General features: G+C 35.5%; 1 protein-coding gene across 1 annotated transcript; it reads left to right on the plus strand.

The window, feature by feature from the left end:
• The first annotated feature begins 270 nt into the window (after positions 1-270).
• Positions 271-15293, plus strand: LOC102862538 (stromelysin-1-like). The gene is made up of 10 exons (XM_006887354.1): positions 271-372; positions 783-1027; positions 1116-1264; positions 1398-1523; positions 5050-5214; positions 5720-5864; positions 8345-8478; positions 10381-10540; positions 11518-11621; positions 15193-15293. Exons 1-10 carry the CDS (start codon positions 271-273, stop codon positions 15291-15293), a joined length of 1431 nt encoding a protein of 476 aa, XP_006887416.1.
• The last annotated feature ends 2127 nt before the right edge of the window (positions 15294-17420 follow it).

Here is a 17420-nt window from a genome sequence, read left to right on the forward strand (position 1 = left end):
AAGTCATTCCCTAGAGATTCTCTTGCAAATTGAGAAGGTCAAGGGAAATTACTGATGAAGTTTGTATCATTTTCACACTGAATTTTGGTGAATATTCTTGGTGTCATTTAGATACAAAAAAGGAGCCACGTACAGGAATACTCAAACATGAGTCACCAAACACACATCATGATCTAAGCATCGTCATTCTATATAAGTCCTGCTATTTGAAAGTAGAGAGAAAAAGACAATAGAGAGAGAAGGTGGCTTCTTTTAGTGAAGACAACGAGAATGAAGAGTATTATCATCTTTGTGCTATTATGTCCATCAGTTCTCTTGGCTTACACACTGGACAAGACAGTGAGGAAAGATTCAAACATCGACGTTGTCCAGGTAATTAATGATAAAAACTACGACAACTCTGACCAGCCCAAGTGGAGAAGTAAATGTGTTCATTTGATTTTCCAACACAAAGTAGAATGTTTTGAGTTTAGATTTTATTGTGTTGGGATAACTTAAAATCAGGTAATATTAAGTACTAGGATGTAGAAAGTCTTTTCATTTTAATGGAGAAAGAAAAAGAAACCCAAGAACATATAATTTTTGAAGGTGACGATAAAGCCACCGAGAAACAATCATACCACCATCAAGATACAATAATGAAAAAAGAAGTCTTAATGAAATATCACATACAGGGTGCTACTTACTTTTGCTTTAACTAGAGGATAATTAAAGCATAACATTAAATTCGAGCAATTCTACACAGTTATAAAAATTACTATGAGGTTTTTTTATTTTATTAGGAAAACCTTGAAAATGGCTATAATCAGGGGAAGGATATAAAACAATTTGTGGGAAGAAATGACAGCAGTGCTGTGGTTAAAAAAATCCAGGAAATGCAGAGGTCCTCTGGGTTGAAGGTGATGAAGAAGCGGGACTCTGGCATCCTAGAGGAGACACTTGTGCCCATATGTGGAAGATCCATGGTTGGTCAATTCTCTAGATTACCTCGTACAACCAAGTGGAAGAAAACTAACATTACATACAGGTAATGGTTCCACAGATGTCCTTACATATGGTGAAAACATTTATAGTTACTGTCACAGAAGAACATATCTGCTCTTTTCCTCCTACAGAATTACGAACTACACATCAAAGCTGTCACGTTATTCTGTTGATTCTGCCATTGAGAAAGCTCTGAAACTCTGGAAGGCGGTGACTCCTCTCACATTCACCAGGCTTTATGATGAAGAAGCTGACATAATGATCTCTTTTATGAGGAGAGGTAAAAAAAGAACAAAAATTAAAATAATTTTTGAAATATACATATACATTTTGCAGATGTTACTTTATTAGAAAACACCAGAATGAAATTCTAATCTCCTGTTTGTCCAATATAATTTTTTTTTGCCTGTTAGATCATAAAGACTTTGGATCTTCTGAGGTAGATAACTCTTCTCTGGCTCATGCCTATTTGCCTGGAAGAGGGTTAGGTGGAGATATTCATTTCTATGATGATATACAATGGACAGGAGATTATTCAGGTGAGTCATAAATCTCTTGAGTTACTTCAGAAATAAGCCTCAGCTCTGTCTAGAAATAATTTAAATATCCGAAATTAGTAGTAAAAGAAATGTTTTATGTAGCTGTTACTTGTTAATATTTGAGTAGAAACCCGAAGCCCTCTTTGTTCCAATACTTGAAAAAGAATTTTATAAAATGGCTGCATTTATTTCCTTTACTGTGTATTATTTCAAGCATAATATGCACCACTTAAATTTATTTCAGTAATGGAGCTCTGGCGGCCTTTGTTAGGAGTTGCTTTGACAGCCAAAGGTACACTGATTCCACCAGTTGCTCAGTTGGAGACAGATGGAAGGTAGCTCTGAGTCACTTTGAGTATACAAACACTTACTCATTACCATCAAGATAGAATCCATTCATAGCTGACCTTCATGCAGGTTTTCAGGAGGCTATCTCTACATATCTATAGCTATATATCTATATATGTATCTATATCTCTATCTGTATATATATCTGTATCTATAATTAGTTATGTATGACTAAAGTCCATAAACAAACTAAAAATAATTGTGTTATTATATATATGTTTATATATTTATAAATAATTTTTTCAAATTATTTCTAAAGTTTATAAATATTTTGTTGAGACAGTCATTACTTCTAAAATTGATTGAAATCTTTATTATTGTTAGAAAGATTTCATACCTGATGCTTGTGCTGAATGGGATGATCTACTTCATTTGAGAAACTTCTTCATATAATTGCCTAGAGTTTTATTTAAATACATTCCAGTACTAATTTCCATAAGGCTCTCTTTATAATATAAAGATAAGTTAAATCCGGTTATCTTTATTTCTAGAAACAAAGTCATGTCCCTGTTTTATTTATACCTCAAATTGTACCTTCTACAGAGAGGTTTTGGCTACCAAAAATTATTTCATATTTCAAAAATTATGATTAAAAATAGATAGAACAGCTCAGGTTAAGAGCAATTGGAAATAACAGCTTTGTAGCTAAGAGTTTGAATAATAGTCTGAATTAATAATAGCTTGTGAGCCATTGTGTAATTATTGGTTTCCATGGATCTGGAGCATGTAAAAAAGAGCACTCAAAGCAGAATCCTGTCTAAAAAACAGTGTACACAGCCATGTTCTTACATACCTTGAGACCAAAAAAAAAAGAGCTAGTTGATGCCAAATATCACTCCTGACCACTGTCAATAGGACCACAACAGATGGAGAATGAGAGAATGAGAGAAGAGTGTGGAACAGAACCTTAAATCCCTAAAAACAAAGAAAACCTTAAAGCAGAGAAGTAGACTCACTGTCTTGTTGAGGGTGGAACAATTGCCTTGAGAGATTCTTCAAGCCTTGGACTAAATTCAACACCTGAGATCAGCTTATAGAAAACAGGTTATCATTGTGGGGCACCATTGAGTCAGAACTGACCCATAGCTGACCTTCTGGGAGATTTTCAGAAGCTGAAAATCACAAGGGAAGAGATTGTCCATCCTTCTGCAGAGCAGCTGATGAATTCAAATCATGTGCCTTTGAGATTGCAGCAAAGCTCCTCACCACTTGGCTACCAGAGCTAACCTACAAAATAACCAATATCACCCATAAATAGTATTGTCCTAAAAAAAATTACCTACATAACTAAAGGAAGCTCTTGGTGGCCTAGTGGTAAGGAGCTGTGCTGCAATCCCAAAGGCACATGATTTAAACCACCAGAATCTCCAAGGGAAAGAGATGGGCAAGCTCCCCTGTGCCATTGACTGCCCGTGAAAACCCTCTGAATTTTCCACTACGAGTCAATTCTGCCTTGAGAGTACACAAAAACAACAACATATGAATAAAATGGTCCACAATTAATTTAAAACTCAGATGAGGCTGTAATAGTACAGGAAAGCTGGATTAATGGAAATTAAACAATGGTCATAGAAATAGAGAATGTTCCTGAATTATTGACATTGTAACAATTTTTACTACACAGTTTGGGTAGAATTTGCTGAACAGTAACTAGAATGCTGTGTGAACCTTTACAAAAAAGCAGGGAAACATGTTGTGTTTTAAAAAGAATTTGAGGAATAAAAAGAATACTATATGATTCATATCTGTTGAACTCATCATGACTTCTTGCTGTTGTTAGGTACTCTCGAGTCAAATACGCTGATACTGACCCTATGAATAACAGATGTGAGCCCTGTCCTATTCTGTATCTGCCTCACCATTCCCGACACACTAGAGTCCATTGCAGCAGACACTGTGTCAATCCACCTGGTTGAGGGTCTTTCTCTCCTTCGCCAACTCTCTCCCCGCGCAAGCATCATGTCACTATTCAAGAAATATTTCCTCCTAGAAACAAACTTGAAGTATATGAAGTGAAATTTTATGATCTTTACCCTCAAATATCACTCTGGCTACACCTCTCCAACACATATTTGTTTGTAATTTTAGCAGTCAATGGGATGTTCAGTAACGTTCTACAATACTACAGTTCAAAGGCATCAATTTTTCTTCAGTCATTCTTAATCATTGTCTACCTCTCAGATGCATATCAAGTGATTGGAAAGACTGTAGCTTGAATCAGATGCACCTTAGTCCTCAAACTGAAATTACTACTCCGCAATAATTTGGAGAGGCCCCTAACTATAAACTTTCCCAGTTCAATACGTCTCCTAGTTTCCTGACTGCTGGTACCAAGTGTATTGACTGTGGATCTAAGTAAGATGAAGTTGTTTTAGGGTTGACCAGTGATAAGAATCTGGTTTCTTGACATTAAGATACAATCCATAGTGAAGGCTGTGTTCTTTGATGTTTTGCAACAAGTACTTCAAGTCCTCAGCATTTTCAGCAAGTAAGGTTGTGTCATCTGAATAGTGCAGGTTATTGATTAGTTTCCCTCTGATTCTGATGCTTATAATTCTTGACAATAAGTTTGAAGCATTGAATACCAATGATGTTCCAGATTAATTGTGAGATACTATTAAGGATATCATCCACAAAGAGAGGAAAAGGTCATTACAGAAACAGATGAGAAAGAAAAACCCAAAATAAATATCAGAAGAGATTCTGAATATTGCACTAAAATGTTGAATAAAAGAGCTGAATGCATGATTTCAAAGGGCAGCTTGAGAAAACAAAGTATTATAATAAAGCATGCAGAGAGCTAGAATTGAAATTGTCATGAGTACATATTAATAAACTTGAGAAATTTCCAATTTTTTTAGAGGCAAAAAGGATTAACTTTACTGGAATTCTATTAGTCTTAATCTCTCCAAAGTATTGTCTTTTGCAAACCAAGTTTATCACTGTCAATGTAGGAAAAGTGAGCTGGTTTTCAGGATCAAGGAGAGGACAAAGGAGTGATATGGTGAAAATCTGTCTTAGATATTTTCTTCAAGTCAACCTAAAAACTTACTTCTATGAAGTATGTGTGCCAATAAGTGAATCATCCCACAAGTAAGATTAAGCTGACATGAATTACATATGGTATTGAAGAGCATTGATGAGCTAAAGAGCTGAATCTTTATGATTTTTCACATAGGGAAAAATTTTCTCCAAGTGGCTGTTCATGAAGTTGGTCATGCCCTGGGTCTCTATCATTCAAACAACCCTGAAGCTTTGATGTACACATTCTACATGAAACCAGAAAAACAATCCATGTTGTGCCTTTCTCAGGATGACGTGAAACAAATTCAATATCTCTATGGTGAGTGATATTTGGAAAAATAAGGTATGTGATGCTACTGGAGACATTCCTCTAGGTCGTATAGCCCTGGTGTACAAGTTGCCATACTGGGGTCACTTGTGGTTGATGAACACTGTGACACTGATGTGTCAAATGCATTAATGGCTGGTTACCCAATGCGGACTGAGAGTGGGGTGGAGCTTCCTGATTAAACAAGCGTGGAAGGAGGAGTGGCATCCACTTCCATAATAGCTTGCCTCCGGAAACCCTAAGAACCTGAAGAGAGGAAGAAAGGCACCCAAGCGTCGAGGACTCTCCTTCATAGGGTCTCTATGAGTCGCCTGCGGCTCGACGGCACTTAACAACAACAACAATGCTACTGGAAAACATTACAATTGCAATCTTCAGAATTGCAATGGTGGAAACATGAAATAATACATGAAATTTCAAATGCTTGAAAAGCATAGCAATTAACATAGTATCCCATTTCTTCTAAGATTTATACTCTTACATCTCTTCTCTTTAGGACCTCCACCTTCCTGCTCTAATAAAACCACGATGCCCGAGGAATCCATTTCTACAAAATCTCAGCCACCAGTCAAGTGTGATCCTAACTTGTCATTTGATGCAGTCACTACTATGAGAGGAGAAACTCTCTTCTTTAAAACCAAGTGAGACTGGAATGTTGGGTTCCCGCCACCCCTTCTCTATTGTGTACAGATTTGCATTTCTAACACAAAGGTCATTGCTCTCTGGCAGTTTGAATTAACCAGTAGCTTCTAGGGGAAAAGTTTTGCAGTTTCTCCTTTTGCAACTGACAGCCTTGGAAATCCAATTGTGTAGTTAGCTATGAGTTGGTTATGACTCGACAGCAATGAATTGAGTTTTTAAATTATTATTCTTTTAGCCTGCAATGTTTAGATAGGAAAACAATAGCAAAAATTTGACAGGTATAAAAATCAAATGTTTCCTCTAAGGTTTAATATCATTCCAATTTAGTGCTTAAAGCATTTTTTTAAAAAATTCATGAAAGTTTACAGAAATTTTTATTTCCATTCATTCATTGTTGCACACTTTCCTCCCTGCCCACCCCTCCCCCCCCAGTTAGCTTTTCTCTTTGAAAAGTAAAAAAAAAATTCTTCCATTGTTATACCACCACCACCACCACCACCCCACCACCCCACCACCCCAAATCCACTCCACTATGCAGTTTTCATTCTGGACTCTTGTCATGACAATAATACCTAGTCATATATTCCTCCTAAACAGTTCTCTCCCTCATCTGTTTAAATGCAGTAAACATTATTTATCCCTTCTTAGTTTCCCCCAACCCCATTATCAGTCCCACCTTACAACATTGGCACTATGTAGTATTAGTCTTTTTGTAACTGAAATATTTCACTCAGCATCATATTCTCCAGGGTCACTCATTTTGCATACTATTTCATGATTTCCTTGGTTTTCTTTTTTTTTCAATGCAGCATAGTATTCCATTGTGTGACTATACCAGTTTCTGAATCCATTCATTTGTTGTTGGGCACTTGTGTTGTTTCCAACTCTTTGCTATTGTGAACAAAGCCGCAATAAACTTGGGTGTGCATATATTTGCTTGGGTGGTAGTTCTGGTTTCTTGAGAGTATATTCCCAGTATTGGGATTGCTGAGTCAGATGATATTTCTATTTCCAACTTTTTGAGAAAATATCATACAACCTTCCATAATGGTTGCACCATTTTACACTCCCACCAACAGTGAATAAGAGTTCCAGTTTCTCCACAACCTCACCAGCATTTGTTGTTTGCTGTTCTGTTAAATTTTACTGTTCTTACTGGTGTGAGACCATATCTCATAGTCATTTTGATTTGCATCTCTCTTAGAGCTAGGGATTTTGAACATTTCTTTTTGTGTTTGTTCACCATCTGTGTGTCTTCTTTGGTGAAGTGTCTATTCATAGCCTTGCTCATTTTTCAATTGGGTTATTTACCTTTATCTTGTTGTGGTGCTCAGGTATTTTATAAATTCTAGATATAAGTTCCTTATCAGACATGCCATTGCCAAATTTTTTTTCTCAGTCTGTGTCTTCCTTTTTTACCCTGTTGGAGAAGTTTTTGGATGTGCTTAGGGATTTTATTCTTAGAAGGTCCCATTCATCTGTTTTATCCTCTCTTTGTTATAGGTTCTTATTGCATTTTTAACTTCTTAACATTGTTTAGATAATTTTTTAACTGACTTAACAAATAGGAATTTTGGTCCGTGCAATATAAAGTCAATGAAAAAATATAGTTCAATATAAAGTCACTTACATATACCCCAAACTGGAATTGACATACAATAGATTATTTGAATAAATTAATAATTAATAAATGTGAATAATTTAAATAAATTCATAATTGTTGTTGTTGTTATTAAGTGCCACCGAGTCATAGGCGAACCATATCAATTCATGAACGAAAGTCAACACTTGTGTGACTTTCATCATTTCAATTAAGTAGTAATTCTTGTCAGTGCAATACAAAGTCCATAAAAAATAGTTCAATATAAAGTCACTTACGCATGCTCCAAACTGGAATAGACCTAGCACATACAATATATAATTTGAATAAATTAATAATTATCTTTTTAGATACAATTAAAGATTAATTTCTTTTAAAAAGCATTGTTAGCTCATAAGAATAAGATGGCTTCCAATTTGGCTACTAAGTGCAACTGTGTAAATGAGTTCATAAAGGCAACTATGCAAATTAATTCATTTTGGATATGTGCTTAGGACAAAATATAGAGACAGAAGCCAGAATAAATAGCTAAAAGACTAATTTCTTTTCATCTCTCATATACATTTCCCATATATGAGCAACCACAGTTACCAATTTTCTTTGTATTTTTCCAAAGATGTTTAATTAACATACAAACATAAATAAGGGGGGTTTTTAACGTTTTTAAAATTTTTTTTGCAATGTATGAATGAGTATATTATATACATGTTGAAACAGGCTTTAGGACATAAAACAAGTTAAATAATTGCACTGTTTAGAACAATTCCTAAGATCTAAAGCACTCTGTAGAAAAGTGTAATATGCAAACAAATAGGCTCGTCTCTCTATTCTCTCAAATATCTAATGGAGAATGTCATCTTCAATTTTTATGTATTACAGACATTTTTGGAGACTAATGAAACGATTTCCTGAACCTGTACTGCTTCGTATTTCCTCACATTGGCCCTCTCTTCCATCAAGGTTGGACGCTGCATATGAGGCTCATGCCAAGGATACTGTCTTTATATTTAAAGGTGAATAGCATATAAGAATTTTCAAGTTGTTGAAAGAAATATTGTTGCAAAAATTTCATCATGACATGAATTTATTCAATGGTGTTAAATGTTTCATGGTTTTTTGGGTCTAATTAACAAATGATCTAGTGCTACTACTTAAATATCTACATAGAACATTATATGCTTTATTTTAAAACATTCAGTGGGACCTAAATAACAGAGGAAAATGTATATTCATAGGTAGAAAAGCCCCAGTATTTTTTTAAAAAAATATCATTTATCTATAATTAGAATATAAGTCTGTCTTGGAGAGGTTGAAACCAAATTTCTCCTTGGAGGCTAGGATTTTGAAGCTCGGTCTCACATACTTTGGGCACGTGGCCAGGAGAGACAGGTCCTTGGAGAAGGACATCATGCTTGGAAGGGTGGAGGGACAGGGTAGGAGAGGAAGACCTTGATAGGTTGAATTGATACAGTGACTGGGGCAATTAGGGTTCCTGTGTCAGAATTAGTGAGATTGGCTCAGGACAGGGCAGGCTTCAGAGCTTCTGCGCATAGGGTCGCAGGAGATTGGACATAGTTACAAGGTAATTTCAATGAAAATCTTAAAAGTTATTCTTGGAACTTGCAGATGGTTCTTTTTTTTTTTTTTTTAAGAACAAAGGTGCTGAATAACTACAAAAAAGAAAAACACACTTTGTTGCACAGTACTGACTTTTATCTTTGAAGATAACACATCAGGGCATTATAAAGCTTTGGGGTTTTGAGTGCCATTGAGCCAGAACTGACCAATAGCTGACCCTTAAGCGGGTTTTTAAATTCAGTTCACTGTTAGGGAGATTACTTATACTTCTTTGTGGAGTGGCCGGTGGGTTCGAATCCAGTGCCTTCAAAATATCTTACCAGATATCTGTGATATGTAGTATTATAACAATCAAAACGCTGTTGCCACGGAATTGATTCATCCTCATAGTGACCCCGTATGATAGAGAAGAACTGCCCTCTAGGATTTCCAAAGCTACCGTCTTGGCAGAAGATGATTGACAAGTCTCTTAAGAAAGAAGTAAAGGTTTTGGAATGATAAATCTTCCAGTTAGGAGCCCAAAACTTAAATAATTGTGCCACAAGAGTCGCTCAATATTAGAGCGGGAATAGATAAATTGACTAATATTATTATCTCTCTAATAAAATAATTTTATAAGTTTATTAAATAATTAATTATAGGTTTTGCTTTGTTATAGTTTCCCTTCATTTTATTTCAATTCCATATACTTTGGAAACCTTCATAAGTTTGCTGTTTAACTCATTAAATTGCAGCTTTTCTTTTAAAATTCTTTTTAAGGAAGAAAACCAGAAATTTTATTATTTAATAATAATTTGAGTAAATGTTAAAATTAATTGGTTTTTCATCTACCCTTTACGAGTCCTGTTTATGTTGTTCTGCAGTCTTGGAGGTTCCTTCAGACTATATTGTATTGGCCCAATAAGCCTGATTTTCTTTCTTAATGTGATCATTTAAGCTTATAAATACTTTCTTCCCAACTTGTGCTTTAGCTCCTTTTCAAGAATACAAGTGTAAGTTAAACAATTTCCTTTCAATTTTTTAAAATTCAATTATAAGTTATTTGGAGAACTTTTAAATAAAAAAAAATCTAGATTATAAATCCAGATTAAGATGTCATCAACAATGAAAAGGAAAAAACTAAAATTGATGATTATAATTTATGGATAATAGGTAAAAGGCATAAAGGTCTTCTTATTTATTCATTGATTAATTAAAGCACATTTATTAATAACTAGTTATTTGAATTCTTGTTAGGAATTAAAACTAAACTTTCATCTTTAATAAAATAGCACATTGAAGTCATTTCTAAAACCAAAAGCCTCCACTCAAAATGTTTTGAATTTATTTTTCAATAGCGGATCACTTTTGGGCCTTCAAAACCCTAGAGCTACAAGCAGGTTATCCAAGAAGCATCTACACACTGGGCTTTCCTCAAACAGTCAAGAAAATTGATGCAGCTTTTTCTGATAAGGATAGCGGGAAAACCTACTTTTTTGTACAGGAGAAATACTGGAGGTAATACGAAATATGAACAACTTTGTAGGAAGCCTAATTAGGGTGTTTATTATTTTTTCTAAGAAAATCTCTAAATCCTACTCTCTCCAATTTCCACTAACTTCAAATTTTCTAAAAACTGACAGTTTTTCAATGTCCTAGATATAACAGAGTTCTCATAGAAGCTGATCAGTGAGTGATATATCCAAGAACCAAAATATATCAGAAGACACCAACTCAGGTCCAGACAGCTGCTGTTGTTGTTATTGTTACTGTGTCCCTTCAAGTTAAAAATCAATCTCTAGTAGATCTTCTAATGAATTTTGAGAGGCAATAAATTGTACAGGAGGTTGTCTACATTTCACTCATAAAGGAGCTAAAGGATCTTAACTGCATATCTTTTCTTGGTTTCAAAGGAACCCCAAATATGACATGTTCTAGAGACAAAGTCTGCAGAAGTGTAGTACAGGAAAGAATCAAGAGTTTCATTTTTGACAAACAAGTTCATTTACTTTTTTTCCTGTATTTGGTCAAGTCTGTAAACCCAAATTCCAAAAGTAAATCCATTTGTCAATTAACAGATTCCCACTTATAACTACCCATAATTTTCTGAAACTTCCCATCTTTCTCCTGCAGAAGTCCTGTAGAGTTGATACGTTGGTTACCAGTGCAACAACACCTGACACACAATCCTCATATATTTTTGACTGAAAGGACCACAATTAGAAGTGGCCACAAATAGGTTTTATACATTCAGGCTTAGAAAACTAACTTCAAACACATGGTTACACCCTCTAGAATAGCAGGGTATTTCTTTCTTAGGGGAAATATGGTTTTAAATATGGAACATAATAAGCTGTGGAAAGTCGTATTTATTGTAGTCCTTTATACCACTTGCAAATATTATCCTGGATTTTACACTGGGACGTTATTGTTACTTTATACTGGTAGATAACAGGGGATTCACAAAATTCTAAACTGTATTTCTATTGGTGCAGATTTGATGAGGCTAGCCAGTCCATGGATCAAGGTTTCCCCAGACTAACAATTCAAGACTTTCCAGGAGTTAACCGAAAGATCAATGCTGCACTTAAAAATTCTGGTAAGAGGAGACTGGTTTATTTGTCAATGGGGGCACTTGTTGATATTTTAAGGTATGAAGATGAAGCAGAAAGTCAAAACAACTCTGAAATGATTCACTCTTATATCCTTTCACTCCACACTCTACAAAATTTATATAGGCTGGGTTTACATTTTATTTTCCCCATAATTTTTGCAAGTCTTTGATTCACATCAGCAACTAAAATCAAAGAATGACCTCTCACACTATAGCTATTTTCTTAAATATATTTATTTTTATTGTTGTTGAGTCAGAATCAACTCATAGCTGACCCTCCATTAGATTTCCAAGGCTGTAAATCAAGTGGAGCAGATTATTTATCTTCACTCAAGGTGTTCCCAGTAAAGTTAATTTCCAGAGAGTCACAAACTTTGGATTACACCAGAGCTCCCTTCTTATGTGATTGCTGTTGTTTCTTACTTTAAATTCAACACAAACTTTTAGTTGGCCCTCTAGTGAGTATCAAAAGTTGTAAAACACATGGAAGGAAACTATCCTTATTTCTCCATTTGAGCCATTGGTAGGATTCAAATTGCTTTCCTTTGGGTTGGCAGCACAACTCCTTATCATAGAGGCCACCAGAGTACCCCCTTCAGGTATGTTGTTGTCAAGCGCCTTCTAGTAGACTCATAGTGACCCTATAAACAATAGATTTAAACCTTGTTCTAGCCTGTGCTATCCTCATAATCTTTTCTATACATGAGCTCTTTGTTACCACCATTGCTAATTCACTTCATTGATGGTCTTCTCCTTTCTATTCATGAGGTCTTTCTGTAAAGACAGTCCCCTCCTAAAAACATGCCCAATACATACATATGAGAGGAGGTTTCACTCTTCTTACTTCTACAGAGCAACTTGGTTCCACCTTCTACAAAACATATCTCTGTTCTTTTGGCACTACATGGGACATCAGTACTCTTTTCCAGCACAATAACTCAATGTCATTTTTATGCATTGTACAACTTTCAGATTACTAGCAAATAATTTAAATATTTTAGCTGTGCCTTAGGATTTAAACTGACATAATTGCTCTTCAGCACATTGGACGTATTTATACATATATTGTTGGTGTTGTTTTATTATGTGCCATGAAATCACTATGACTCATAGCAACCCTATGGATGATAGTTCTGAACCCTGTCATCTCTTGAGCCAGTCTCACTGACTATGAAACATTTAATCCCATTGCCCTAGTTACTGTGTCAATTAATCTCATCCAAAGTCTTCCTCTCTTGGACTCTTCCTCCACCTATCCAAGCATGTCCTTCTCTAAATACTAGTCCCTTCTGGCCATGTGCTCAAAGAATATGAAACAAAGCTTAAAAATTCTTGCCTCCAAGGAGAAACTTGGTTTTATGCTCTCCATGACAGACTTGTTTTCTCTCTTGGCAGTCCATGGTATGTTCAATATCTTTCTCCAGTACCACAACTCCAAGGCATTAATTCTTCTTCTGTCATTCTTAGTCATTGTCCAGCATTCTGATGCATAGGAAGTAATTGAGAATACCATGGCTTAGATCAGGTGCACCTTAGTCTCTAGATTGACATCATTGCTCTTTAACACTTTGGAGGGGTCTCTGACAGCAAACTTCCCCAATGTATAAGAAACTGTACTTATACGTAAGTTATAAGCAGGTGCTTTAGGTCTTCTTCCGTTTCAGCAAGCAAGGTTGTGTCATCTCATCTGCATATTATAGGTTAATGAGTCTTCCTTCAGTCTTGATGCCATACTTGTCTTCATAAAGCCCTGATTCCTGAATGATCTGTTCTGTATACAGATTGAAAAGGTACTGGGACAGGATGCATCCCTGATGCACTCCTTTCCTGATTTGAACCTTTGAACCATGCAGTATTTCCTTGCTTTGTTCTGAGGACTGCTTCTTAGTCCAAGGATAGGTTTTGTATAAGCACAATCAAGTGCTCTGAGATTCCCATTTTCCTCAACGTTAGCCACAATTTATTGTGATCCACACAGTAAAATGCCTTTGCATAGTCAGTGAAACACAGATAGACATTCTTCTGGTCTCTCTGCTTTCTGCCAAAAATCCATCCAATTTTAAAGGTTAATGGGCATTTATAAAATTAAACTTCAATCCTAAACTTAGAAATAAGAGACAATTTGAAGAGAGCTGGACATATCTTCCTTTTCTACCAGTAACAAGGTTACAATGCACCAATTACTTTTGTTTCTACCAAATGCTTCCTTGTGTTGTGCCACATATATTATTTTGCCCTAAATATTAGTTTTTACTTATTAATTTATTTAAGACAATATTTTACCTATTGTTACCATTACTTCTGTTCTTTAAATTGTCTCAAATTTAACGTGGAAGCTTCAAGGCAGTTTCTTCAAGGCAGTCTTTCAACATGACCTTATAAGTAGACTAACATCCTTACTCAAATCATCTTTGACATTTTTTTCAATCTAGTTGTTCATAGGTGTAATTGGTAATCATGAGATCACTAAGTTAATAAGTGATGCTTTATTTTTTTTTCTTATGTGTGTACCGTCAAATCGAATCTGACTGGTACAGGAAGGTGATTGTTCCTCCTTCTTCAGCAGAGCGTCTGGTGGATTTGAACTGCGCACCTCTGGGATTGCAATGCAGCCTCTTGCCATTAGGCCACCAGAGCTCGCCAGTGATGCTTTATTTTTATACCTTCTAGTTTGCTCTGGATCCTTAGTTTCTACTCTAACTCCTTCTCAGGGTTTTTTTATAGGAATAATAATATGAAACATAACATGAATAAAAAGTTTATGAAACACAATGTATGTGAATGAAAAAAACCTAAAAACTAAAATAAAAACAAATACGATTCTTGACACTCAAAAAAAATTTGTTGTTGCTTTTTCAGGAAAGAAACATGAATAGGGATACTATGGCTTGAAAATTATAAAGCTCATGAAATTTTTAATCTTATTATTAAGATAACCAAATTGTACACAAGGCAAGAATTTAACACCTGATGTGCTTTTTATGTTTTCAATTTCTGGGGTTCAGTTGCCCATCAAGTTGTGATTTAGGACTTAGTTAGAAAAGGAGAAAGGGAAAAAAATAAAAGATGGTTTTAAAAAAAATTGTGCAACTTTGTCACTTTGGAGGGATTATCCTTTAATATTTAATAGCAATAACTCTGAAGTCAGATGCAAAGGAGATGAAGCTTACCTTCAACTTTCATTAATGACATTATCATTGGGTGGAATATTCAAATCACCAAAACTTTCTGGGATTTTTCTTATTCTTCATAGTACTGTCTTAGATTTATTGGTAAGAATAAATTGTTGTTGCTTGTTGTTTAATGCCGTCGAGCCGTAGACGACTCATAGCTACCCTATGAACGAACAGCCTGAGCACTGTTCATACTTAGAGTTTCTGGAGGCAAACCATTTTGGAAGTGAATAAATTAGATGAAGCATATATAACACAGTGCAGCGTAGAATGATAACCCATTAAATACTATCCATTATTTACTTGCTCTTATTCTAACTTAAGCATGCTGTAAAAGTTGTTTGCTGTAAGAATGTCTCATTATAATCTCCTCTATATTTCAGGATTTGTTTATTTCTTCAGTGGACCATTACAGATTGAGTTTGACCCTAATACTAAGAAGGTGACAAAGCGTGTGAGGGCTAACAGATGGCTAGGCTGTTAAGCATGATATGGAGAAGACAAGACTTAGACACTTGAGGTTAATACATTATTCATCTAATCATTCACTGCATCTGAATGCACAGTGACCAAAGAAGATAGGACTTGATCCAAGGATTTCAATGGATATCATCCTGTATGTCATGAAATATTTATCTGAATGGCTTCAGTTGCATAAAACGGAAGTAGGATATACTCATGAACAACTGACAAGATCTTCACTGATGTTTGATATATTATTTAATAAATATATTTTACTTGTGACATGTTACTTCTCTAGAACTCTTTTCCACTACATTGAGCACACCGTGATGTATCTTTATGGCAGACAGAAGTGGATGCTGTACAATCTCACACTCCAGGGTTGGGATATATGACTGGGACTTGCTCTTTCCCTTTTTAGCTTCTACCCGTAATAGGATTTGATCTTTGCCTCCAAGAGATTGTCTTTCATACACATACACACCTAATTAAGACAGAGCAAAGTCTACAGTTGATCTTTGTCTCTGGCTTTGGGCCGAACTAGGAAATAGAATTCTACAATGTTGGATATTAGACAATCAACAAACTACCTAGTTTACTTCTTCACCTTTTTTTTTGGGGGGGGTGGGTATTTAAAATATATTTGCTTAATTTTTAATCTTTGATATTTTTTCTGAAACTCTCCTTGTCCTAGCAACCAAATTTTTTAAATCTTCTCTTTTTTGAACGAAAATGTCCTCTTCTTATCATTTCACAATCTTTGATCAATGAAAAAGAGCTCTTACAGTGGAAATTTCTGGTCAGTGAGAAAGAGTTCATTTAAACATACAAAATTTGTGGCAGAATTGTCTGCGATAGGTTATACAACGCACATCAGAGAGATATGATACAGGAAACTACTCGTTCTTTTATGAATTTTCTTAAATACAAAGGATTTGCATAGATATTTGGAGCTCTGCTGGCCAAGTGATAACATATTGCACTGCAATCCTGAAGACACGTGTTTTAAGGCCACCAACCACTTGCTGGGAGAAGCATGGGGAAATTTCCTCCCATGCTATTAATTGCCTCTGAAAACCTACTGGAGGGTCAGCTATGGATCAGCTCTGACGCTATGGTAGACATCAACAACAACAAAACAACTTCATAGATATAAGACAGAAAGCAGTGAGATAAGCACATGCAACACAACTTCACTGAGATTTTTATAGTGGGAGTAATAAATTTTAAAAAGAACACGTATTTATCAGGAGTTAGAAATTATGAGTATGCCATTCAATATATGGCAGAATAATATGGAAGAATAATTGTGTTTGGGCTAATAAGTAGATATTAAGAGGGTAAAAATTGAAAAATAACTGTTTAAGTTACATTAGCCAGGTGATTGAGGGATAAGAGAATAGAATATTTTAAGGAGAAAACAACAGCAATCAGAATAGAAGCTCAAAGGTTAAAATCATTGAGGAATGTTCCAGGGGGCCATTTTCACTAGAACTTAGTAAATGGGATACTTTGCTAGTATGGTTTTTGGAATAGGATAATGTTATAAAAAAGTAGACAAAATCTAATAATTCAGAATCTTTTAAAAATGATAAATAATTATAAACTGATCTGGGGATACTTACCTCCATACATGTCCATCCCAGAGACCAACAGCACAAGAGACTTTAGTATACAGAACTACAAGCAGAGAAAAGAATTTTCTTAGCTCTCTGTGAGAGAGAGGGCTGACTTGGGTCTCCCTGCACAGGTTTGAGCTGGCTGTCCTGATCTTCAACCACACTCGAGATAAAGGAAGAAACTAAGTTGCAGAAGAAAAAAGTGATGGAGGTGAGGCTCCCTGTCAAGAACAAGCACTCTCCATTGCTTGCAGGGAGATGAGACTGAGGCATTTCTGGGGATATAGGTCCTTCCATCTGGGGATAGTTGTCTCCTCAGCAGCAAGACCATTTCAATGACCAAACAGAACAGGAGATATTGGGACACAGCGCTACAAAGAAAGACCTTTTCTGCTCTCTTTGTGTGAAAGAGAGCTGACTTGAGATCCCCTGCACACAAGCTGTTTGAACTGGTGGCACTGATCTCTAAATTCTTGCCTATCTAGAGACAAAGGAAGACATTAAGTTTCAAGAGAAAAGGTGCATGAGAA

Source organism: Elephantulus edwardii, unplaced genomic scaffold, assembly GCF_000299155.1.
Source record: "Elephantulus edwardii isolate Elephantulus edwardi_28Jun2011 unplaced genomic scaffold, EleEdw1.0 scaffold00056, whole genome shotgun sequence".
Classification (NCBI taxonomy): domain Eukaryota; kingdom Metazoa; phylum Chordata; class Mammalia; order Macroscelidea; family Macroscelididae; genus Elephantulus; species Elephantulus edwardii.

Bases quoted from the DNA above. Each gene is read 5' to 3' on its own strand.
- LOC102862538 (XM_006887354.1), top strand. From the start codon at position 271: ATGAAGAGTATTATCATCTTTGTGCTATTATGTCCATCAGTTCTCTTG. The intron at 1,028-1,115 runs GTAATGGTTCCA...TTCCTCCTACAG, and splicing joins AAAACTAACATTACATACAG to AATTACGAACTACACATCAA. The intron at 8,479-10,380 runs GTGAATAGCATA...ATTTTTCAATAG, and splicing joins TACTGTCTTTATATTTAAAG to CGGATCACTTTTGGGCCTTC.